General features: G+C 39.3%; 1 protein-coding gene across 2 annotated transcripts; it reads left to right on the top strand.

Moving 5' to 3' along the window:
• Nucleotides 1-7,513: 7,513 nt before the first annotated feature.
• LOC124012469 (protein snail-like) lies at nucleotides 7,514-10,730 on the top strand. 2 transcript variants are annotated; one of them, XM_046326111.1, is made up of 4 exons: nucleotides 7,514-7,617; nucleotides 7,952-8,158; nucleotides 8,587-8,717; nucleotides 8,911-10,730. In XM_046326111.1, the coding sequence occupies exons 2-4, from the start codon at nucleotides 7,960-7,962 to the stop codon at nucleotides 10,129-10,131; spliced, it is 1,551 nt and encodes a 516-aa protein (XP_046182067.1). In that variant the 5' UTR covers nucleotides 7,514-7,617; nucleotides 7,952-7,959; the 3' UTR covers nucleotides 10,132-10,730. The 2 variants fall into 2 exon arrangements, with proteins under 2 accessions (XP_046182067.1, XP_046182066.1); XM_046326110.1 differs by lacking the exon at nucleotides 7,514-7,617 and having other exon boundaries at nucleotides 7,674-8,158.

Here is a 10,730-nt window from a genome sequence, read left to right as displayed (position 1 = left end):
TAGGAGATAGAATGCGATCGGATCATCATCTAATTGGCATTCACACAACTCTAATATATTTTCCATGTGGACGGGGATATTGGAAATTTAATCAAAGTTTACTGGAGGACAACTTATTTTTTAACTAAGACAAAATCATTTATAACTGAATTTTTCCAGTATAATATAGGTTCAGCAAATCCCCATATTGTTTGGGATTCCTGTAAATGTACCTTCAGGAGTCATTCAATTCAATATTCATCAATAATTAAAAAAAAATAAGTTTCTGGACAAACAAGACAAGACTAACAAGGGAAATCCATGAACTAATAGTACAGGTAGATAGCAATAAAAACAATACTACAGAGATACAAACTAAGTTGGAGGAAAAACAAAAAAGAACTCGAGGAACTTATTCAAGAATGATCTAATGTGATCTATTACAAAAATAAAGCAAACTGGATGGAATATGGAGAAAAATGCACACATTTCTTCTTGAATCTCCAATACAGGAATGCTAACAAAAATAATTTGCAGAAACTCGTTACTGAAGACGGAGTCATTATGATTCTTCAAATGATATTTTAAAAGAGGAAGCTAATTATTTTAGGCAGATGTTCTCTTTTCCGTCCCACCCTATCCCACTGAATGAAGATTACAGAAAGGAAATCTTTCCAAATAATATAAAAAAATGGAAAATGAACAAATGTACAGAAAAATCCCTGCGAAGGCCAAATTACAGAAGAAGAACATTTTGAGGCTATTAAATCCTTTCAGTCTGGAAAAACCCCATGGCTTGATGGCATAGAGGTATATCAAGCCTTTTTTGATATACTAAAAGCTCCATTGTTAGATTGTTTTAACTAATCCTATAGAAATGGTAGTCTGTCAGGTACTCAGCAGGAAGGTCTGATTTCTCTATTACTTAAACAAGACCCAGATGGCAAATATAAAGACCCAGTCTATCTAAAAAACTGGAGGCCCCTTACACTTCAATGTTGTGATGCAAAAATACTAGCGAAATGCATAGCACTCAGAATTAAACGTTGTTTTTTTTTTTACCAGGTATTGTTCATCCTGATCAGACAGGTTTTTTACATGGACGATACATTGGAGATAATATACGACAACTACTAGAAATAATAGAGCATCATGAAACATCTAAGAAACCAGGCCTGGTATTTATAGCAGATTTTGAAAAGGCATTTGATAAAGACTGGATTTTATTTATAAATGCCTGGATATTTTTCAATTTGGTGATTCTCTTATAAAATGTGTAAAAATAATGTATAGCACCCCAGGTGTAAAATAGTAAATATCGGCTACTTCTCAGAGTTTTGAATTGTCAAGAGGAGTTAAACAAGAGTGTCTGCTATCACCATATCTACTCGTTATGACCATCGAAATGCTAGCTATTAAAATCAGATCCAATAACAACATTAGAGGATTAGAAATCCAAGGTTTAAAAAAAAAAAGATGACTCAAGTTTTATATTAAGTCCGCAAGCTAGATCCCTGCAATGTCTCGTTGAAGAGCTAGATAACTTTTCTGTACTCTTTTTCTGTACTAAAACCTAATTATGATAAGTGTACAATATTATGTATTGGATCTTTAAAAAAATACAACCGTTACATTACCCTTTACCTATAAAATGGGCTGATGGTGAAGTAGGTGGGTATTCATATCACAAAATATATAAAGAAGCTCTCCACAATGAATTTCAATTGAAAACTTGTAAAAATAGACAAGATCCTGCAACCATGGAGAGGTAAATACCTGTCTATTTATGGAAAAATTGCCCTCCTTAGTCATATCTGTTTACTCACTTACTTATGGCGCTGCCTACTCCTGAGGATTAGTTTTTCAAATCATATGAACAAAATATATTTAGCTTTATCTGGGACGCTAAACTAGACAAAATAAAGCATGCCTGTCTATATAATGAATATGAATTGGGTGGGTTGAGATGATTAAATATAAAAGCACTAAACCTCTCCAAAAGCTTCACTTGTTCAAAAGTTTTACTTGAACCCTAAATGGTTCTCAAGTAGATTACTAAGAAAAGCTCATCCATTGTTTAAAAATGTCCTTTTTGCCTTTGTGCAGATTGCCATGTCTCATTTTCTATTAAATTTTTCAATGTATCTCTCTTATTCAAACAAGCATTGCAGAGCTGGCTACAATGTCATTTTCATCCCCCTGAAAAGATGGAAAAAATATTATGGCTGAACTCAAATGTGCTGGTTGATAAAATACCTGTATTTATGGGAAAGATGTTTGAAAAGGGTATTTTGTTCTTAAGTGACATTGTAAATTGGAATGGTAGAGTTATGTCCTTCATGGAGTTATCAGAATTGTACGGGAAGGTCTGCTCAATCCAGGAGTACTACCAATTGATTACAGCATTATCCCAAAAATGGAGGAGGCGGGTGGCAGCAGGAGGTAGTAGGGAACTGGTCTGTCTGCCCAATATAAAGGATCAAAACTGGCAGAGGAATAAAAATAGCATAAATAGGAAAGTTTACCAGTTTCATTTGAGGACCAGTATGTTGATAATTGTGCCATACAGATTGCAAAATAGTTTGAGATGTTTGATGTACCGATTCCATGGTACAGGGTGTATGAGTTGTTATAGAAAACAGCAGAAGATTCAAGACTTCATGTTTTTCAGGTAAAATGATTATATAGAATTCTTGCCACCAACAAAATGTTTAATATTTAGGGCATAAAATCATCAAAGTTCTGCAGATTTTGTTATGAGGATACAGAATCAATTGACCATTTATTTTGGTATTGCCCTCAGGTAGCCTGTTTCTGGTCTCAGGTTCAGGAATGGCTGAAAATGCATAACATCGATCTAAAATTGACCCTAGAAATAGAACTGTTAGGAGATCTGGAGAGACCGGGTCCGTCAATTACTAATACCGGGTCGGTCAATTGAAGTATTTATCTTCAACTCGCAATCTGTGGATTCTATTCAGTTAGATAGATTGAAATTGTATGTTAAACATTACAGCACAGTTGAAAGATATATGTTGCGTAGAAATCCGAAGAGGTTGGCCATCAGAGATAAGTGGGATGGGCTGAGGGTTGGGATGTGGAATTGGGGACAAGTGGGAGTTTCTGTGCGGGAGATAGAATGATGGTCAAAGATAAAAGTAAAAAATAAAGCCCAAATGAAACATAATAAAAAGTATGTTTGAATGACACTGAGGGGCAGTGTTTTTACAGCTAATGCCGGTTTGCCTGAAAATGATGCCGTGCAGGTGTTTGTACACATGCATATACACTCACAAACATATTCAGTTGGCATTGCTGTTATGAGTATTTCTGTAAATTGACGTGGCTCTCTGCAAATTCGCCGGATGTTTTCGAGGCTCAACATTACTAAACATAACGCGCCAATGTAAACTGAGATTTTTGGAAATAAATATGAACTTTATCGAACAGAACATACATGTATTGTGTAACATGAAGTCCTCATGAAGTCCTAAGAGTATCATCTGATGAAGATCATAAAAGGTTAGTGATTAAGTTTATATATATTTCTGCTTTTTGTGACTCCTCTCTTTGGCTAGAATTTTGCTGTATGTGTTTTTGTGACTAGGCTCTGACCTAACATAATCATATGGTGTGCTTTCGCTGTAAAGCCTTTTTGAAATCGGACACGATGGGTAGATTAACAGGAAGTTAAGCTTTAATTTGGTGTATTGCACTTGTGAATGTATGAAAGTTAAATATTTCTAGAAAATATCTAGCAGAACCCCTAGCCCTAAACAAGTTTTAACAAGAAATTTGTGGTGGTTGAAAAATGAGTTTTAATCACTCCAACCTAAGTGTATGTAAACTTCTAACCTCAACTGTATGTAGATATTCCATTAAAAATCTGCCATTTCCAGCAACAATAGTGATTTACAACATTAGCAATGCCTACACAGTATTTCTGATCAATTTGATGTTCTTTTAAGGGACCAAAAATGTGCTTTTCTTAAAAAACAAGGACATTTTTAAGTGACTCCAAACTTTTGAACGGCAGTGTCAGTCCAGTAAAACATGATGCTGCTAATTGTACATGACTCATCGAGTGGCAGAAAGGTTTGGAAGCCCATCCCCGCCACCCCCAAAAAAATACCAAATGTATACTGTCTCAAAATGTCAAGATATTAACTCTACATCTCGAGATAGTATAGAACATATATATTCATTTGTAGCATCTATCCGTGTTGCAGAAATAGGCATAGTCGGCAAACGTGTGGTGAGCTGGCATATGCCCCAACACTTTTGATTCAGTGTGATAAAAAATAGACAGAAAAGCATTGAAAATAGGGACAAAGTACTGTTGTTTACACTGATTTGCTTCATGATTTGACAACTTGTGCACAATTAATCTGTGTTTCAGTCTGATCAACTGTAGCCTACTGATAACAGCCACAGCTTCAGGTAGCCTAGAGAAGCCTATAGGCTCTGATCCCCTCCTGCCAGGGGAAACGAAGCGATAATGTGTATTTATATCTTAAGCTATATGAATTTCTAGCCTAAAATAGGCCTATTTATTTGTGTTAAGAAAAAATGTGAATGTGATCAAATTTAGTTTATATTCAAACTTTGGGTGAATTGTCTAGACCTTATCAATCCAAAGTTATTGCCTGGAATCAATCAACACAATAGTGATGTCATACTGTGTGAGTAACTTTTTAACTACAGATGCAAATGCCGACACAATGCCACACTGCTTAAAGCAAACTCAGCCCTGTTACTTCTATTGTCCAATCGCAGATGCCTATTTTTTTTTTAAACCATATGACTTGATTAGAAACAATCTGGTCCCATCATAGCTCATATAAAACCGTTTTACAGCTGATTTACAACTACCCTCCAACTAGGGTCTGAAGATTTACCTGGTTAGGTTAGCCCAGTGGTTCTCAAACCTCTCAGGGACCCCCAGATTAGAGGTCGACCGATTATGATTTTTCAACGCCGATACCGATTATTGGAGGACACAAAAAAAAAGCCGCTACCGATTAATCGGCCATTTTTAAAATGCTCTTTATATATATATATATATATATATATATATACATACACACACACACACACACACACACACACACACACACACACACACACACACACACACACACACACACACACACACACACACACACACACACACACACACACACACACACACACACACACACACACACACACACACACACACACACACACACACACACACACACACACATTTTTGTAATAATTACAATTGCAACAATACTGAATGAACACTTTTATTTTAACTTAATATAATACATATTATGGTCTTTTGGATGGGTGTTCTTAAGGTGATTCCACAGGTTGGTGGTATTTTTTGATTAGCCGTTGCTGACCCCATGCATACATCTTTATCACAAATAAGACACCTTGCTTTCCCAGGTGCCAATTCCATGTAATAGTCCCACACTGGTGCTCTGCTTTTCTCTGCCATCTGTAAAACACACACACACACAGCTCTGAAGTGACAATGATACTGAAGAGTCTGCTTAGGAGACAAATACTCTCAACTGTTTGAATAAAAATAGAGTTTAAGTTACCTGTGATGAATGTTGAAAACAAAAACGGTAATTTCTATACGCAGGAAATACTATTTTAATAATGGGCATGGTAAGAATTGACTACCAAAGTGAGTCATAATTCCCATGACACCTTCAAAATCTGAAAAGCGGTTCCTTCATTAATTTATTCCATAGGATATTTTTTAGATTCCCTTAAAATAAGGTCTGTGTTTTGTGTAGGTTTACACCACCTTGCCAATTTTATAACTGTGTAGATATCCATAGGACAAGGTAACTCTGATCAATATTGGCTAAATGTAAGTGAAGATCATTTTTTGTAGAGTGGATTAAGATGAAAATATGTTGACAAACGTTACCTTATCCTAGTGAGATTTACACGGGTATCAAACACGGGTATAAACACAGACCTTATTTGAAGTAGATCAAGACATTCTCTATGGAAGACATGAACGGAAAAATAACGAAGGAACCCCTTTCAAGTTCAGCCGCAAGTTATTACAGGAATTATAACGCGTCGACTATTTCTCTCTAAACCATATAAGATAAGTTTAATGCTAGCTAGCAACTTACCTTGGCTTACTGCATTCGCGTAACAGCCAGGCTCCTCGTGGAGTACAATGTAAGCAGGTGGTTAGAGCGTTGGTCTAGTTAACTGTAAGGTTGCAAGATTGGATCCCCCAAGCTGACGAGGTAAAAATCTGTCGTTCTGCCCCGTTCCTAGGCCGTTATTGAAAATAAGAATGTGTTCTTAACTGACTTGCCTAGTTAAATAAAGGTGTAAAAAAAAAAAATAAAAAAAAAAAAATTGCCGACCAAAAATACAGATTTCCGATTGTTATGAAAACTTGAAATGGGCCCGAATTAATCGGGCCATTCCGATTAATCGGTCGACCTCTACCCCAGATGTTTAAATGTTTTAGCCATGAACTAGTTCAAATGATTCACCTAGTCAAGGGCTTGATGATTAGTTGACAAGTTGAATTAGATGCGCTAGCTCTGGGATGGAAACTGACTATCCTACCCATCCTCGACTTCAGCGATGTCATTTACAAAATAGCCTTCAACACTCTACTCAGCAAACTGGATGCAGTCTATCACAGTGCCATCCGTTGTCACCAAAGCCCTATATACCACCCACCACTGTGACCTGTATGCTCTAATCGGCTGGCCCTCGCTACATATTAGTCGCCAGACCCATTGGCTCCAGGTCATCTATAAGTCTTTGTTAGGTAAAGCTTCGACTTATCATATTTATTTTGCAACACGTGCGTGAGTGATGTAGTCAGGGTATTACATGCTGACCAGACCGGACACGTTGCAAAATACATTTAGAAATCCATGTTATTCAATTATTGCACCCCCACTGCTCGCGCGTGCCAACAAGCAACTATGTTGCTAAGGGCTAAAATTACATTTCTGACACAGATCGCACTGCAAGTCCTGCCTCTCCCAACTCCTCATTGGTTTATAGAAGCAGGTACCCACATGCCATCTCCTCATTGGTTATACCTATGTGGATGATTGAAAGACTAACTGTTTTACCGGTCATCGTGGTAATACTATGAAAGTTTAGATGCCAATCACCATATAAGTTCAAAGATGAAAAACCCTGGAAGGAGGAGAGATGACTAGAAACGATTTGGATGACCGTTTTATGTGTGGATTAATTGTCAGAGTAGAGGACCTTGTGCATTTCAGGTAAAATAACAACTCAATGTTTATATCCCAGGACAAATTAGCTAGCAACAGCAAGCTAGCTAAATAGGACAAATTAGCTAGCATGCGCAAGCTAGCTAAATGCCATACATGTTTAGAGCTTTTCCACCTGCCCCCAAATTAATGTAATTGGTTCCGAGTTCGTTTTGATATTTGAACCTGCATGTCGTGATTGCGTTTGGTGTGGGGGGACAAAATATATTTATGCACGATGGTGCACGCGCGCAGCCGGTTTGGGTTCCGTGTTAGGCTGGTGCTTGACGGTCTGCCGTTCAGCTCTGTGGACAACGAATCCCACTGTTAGGGCGGGGATACAAGCATCTCGTCATTATATCCAGTATCTCTGGTACCGTATTGCAAAGAACAGAGCGCATACCTTTTTATTTAGCCACACCATTTGCACTATGACCCTAACCAATAACATCCTTTCTCTACAGGAAACAATGACCAAGAAAATTTTATACGTTAGCGTTTTTATTGTTGCTATTTTTACGTTTATTAACACCAAGAGAATTAAAAGTACTACTAATTTAACTGCACAGCATCACATATTTACCCCATGTAGTCTTTAATTCGCGTTAGAGACAGGACTTGGTTGATTGACGTTATCTAGGCAACGCTAGTTAGCTGCTAACGGTAACTAACAATGGCTAACTGTATGGGTTTTCACACTCAAATAGCATCCATCATGGAGCTGCTAGCGAATTCAGCCGTGGCAGAGATCAGTAAACTCGTAGACGACGACTATGCAGTGTTTCGTTTGGAAATAACGCAAAGCCAGAAAGAAAACAGGACATTGAGGAGGAAACTACAGCTACTGGAACTGAAGGTAGCACGGGAGCGCGCAGAGAGGACAATGCGAGAGCGATACAGAGGAATTGCAAGAGGTATATTTTGCAGAAAGCCAAGGCTGCGGGGGCTCTCGAACCCGGTTCGCATGCGTTTATAAGTGTTACCTGGAATTGTGTCTTGCTCAGTTTTTGATAGTATGCAATACTTCCCCTGATTACTTGGCTATCTTGCGCATTTGTTGTATTTTACTTTTATTTCACGAGGCAAGCACATTAAAGAACAAATTCTTATTGCACAAAGACACTCATATTATAACCAGATTCTTGATTTACTGAATGTACTATTATCTTACTTTTAAAAATGTGACGGATGGAACATAATCAATAAATAGTATGTCAACAAGTTATGAGAAGTGTTACCTTACATTCCTGCCAATTGTAGACTGTGTAAATAGCGTATAATATAGCTTTGAGCATTCACATGATTTAATTTAACCACCCCTTTCCCCCAATCACTCTCTTAGGTGAAGGACATCTCACTGGAGGCCACAGGAATGTTGTAAAGCCAGCAGGACACAATGGGTGGAGAAATGACCAACCCATATCTATAGATGAGGGGAGTGGAACCTCAAACCAGCATGTTATCGTGATAGAGGTTAGTGTAGTAGTGTAACAAAAAATTACAGTACATCAAATGTGACTTGTTCATTTCAGAAATGCTCCCCTCAGCTATTCACTGGCTCACAACAATATGTATCTGCCCTAGGGAAGTTTGTGAGACTTCCCTACGACATTGTCATCCAATTCAACCATTGTACCGATTATAACCTCCTCTGTTCTTGTGTCAGTCTGTAGATGCAGATGCTGCAGGTCCTGGGGTCAAGCAGGAGAGGTCTGAAGGAGAGGACCCACGGCACAGCAGAGACATCCAGATTGGAGCAGCGGCTGGAGTGGCGCCCCCTGTAACCACAGAGGACCTGACTGCCGCGCCCCAGGCTAGGACCCGTTGCAGCATCCCGGAGGTCAGTGGAATGCTGAACGCCACCCTCAAGTCAGAGACGGATGCCGAGACTTTAACTGTAACACACCGGCTCTTACACACAGGGTCTGACCACAGATCAGACCACAGATCAGACCCAGAGAGACTGGTGCTGGGGCCACTTGTCTGTCCTCCTGCTCCTGGCTCAGATTACTTACCAGTATTTCATCAGAGCCAGAGGACGGTTCATTCCCGTGGAGATGGTGACGTGTTAGACACTGGGGTTGATGATCTGTCTTGTTCTTATGATACAGAGATGGTCCCTGGCAACATATCCTTAGGTTTAGAGACCCAGACTGATCTGTCTAGAGGGGACTGGAACCGGTACAGTAGTAGTATATACTCCGAAGGGTGCCTAGATAAGAAAGGGGAGGTTATAGTGGTAGATGAGGTGACTGTGAAAGTAGAGGGTGATGCTCCTCCCACATGGAATGCAGATAGTCACCTTGGAGACGGACACTCGCAGGGCAGAGATTTCTTAGATTACAGGGGAAGCTTAGAGACAAATCTAAATGTCACAACCAATTCTCCTTTACACGCGTTCAGGGATCGCAATCCAGTGTCCACGTCGATGGGGCCTTCAGATTCACACGGCCGTGTCCATTTCGATCAGGTATTGAACTCAAACAACAGGGCTAGAGCCCAGGCTCAGGGAGGAGGAGTCACATCAGGCAATAGTAAAGAGAAACGATTCTTCTGCATGTTCTGTAACAAAGGCTTCAGGTGCCTGCAGAAGGTGGAGATCCACCAGAGGGTCCACACAGGGGAGAACCCCTTCAGCTGTACCCAGTGTGAGAAGAGGTTCTCCCGCCAGGACCACCTGAAGAGGCACCAGATGGTCCATACAGGGGAGAAACCGTTCAGCTGCCCCCAGTGCGAGAAGAGGTTCTCCCGCCAGGACCAGCTGAAGATGCACCTGAAGGTCCACACGGGTGAAAGGCCGTTTGTCTGTACACACTGCGGGAAGAGGTTCTCAGAGAGGAGCTACCTCAGGATACACCAGCAGAAAATGCACGCGGCCCTTGTATAGTGACATGTGATCAGGATTGAAAGTAAGGCGGTCCTGACGGCATCCCAGCAAAATAAATAGTGAGGTTACGCCGTACCTGTAAAACATGAACCTATCACAATAATTAAAACAAAATGTAAAAAAAACTTTTGACTATTATACCTTTATTTTTCATTAGGCTACCACATATCAGAGGCATGAACAATTTGCGAATGGACTTGAAAACAAGTGGTATAAAAAAATGCAATGTGGTTCGACGAGAGCACTGATATTTTTCCAAGGCAGAGATGAATGGCTGACACAGAGACAGTAGTATAAATTCTTGCCTAATGAAAATCGTCAAAATGTTATTACACTTTGTGGTGGTTTGTGTGACAGATGTCTCTTTCCATTTCCATGTTTGGAGGCTGGAAATACAGTGTCTTCAGAAATGATTCATACCCCTTGGCTTGTTCCACATTTTGTTGTGTTACAGCCTCAATTCAAACTTGATTTAAAAAAATGTCTCTCACCCATCGCAACATGTTTTTAGAAATGTTTGCAAATTTGTTGAAAATGGAATACAGTTATCTAATTTACGAACAATTCACAATCCTGAGTCAATACATGTTATAATCACA

This window comes from Oncorhynchus gorbuscha, linkage group LG24 (genome assembly GCF_021184085.1).
Source record: "Oncorhynchus gorbuscha isolate QuinsamMale2020 ecotype Even-year linkage group LG24, OgorEven_v1.0, whole genome shotgun sequence".
Lineage (NCBI taxonomy): Eukaryota > Metazoa > Chordata > Actinopteri > Salmoniformes > Salmonidae > Oncorhynchus > Oncorhynchus gorbuscha.
The sequence above is the reverse complement of the archived record's forward strand: the minus strand, read 5'-3'. Positions and strand labels throughout refer to the sequence as shown.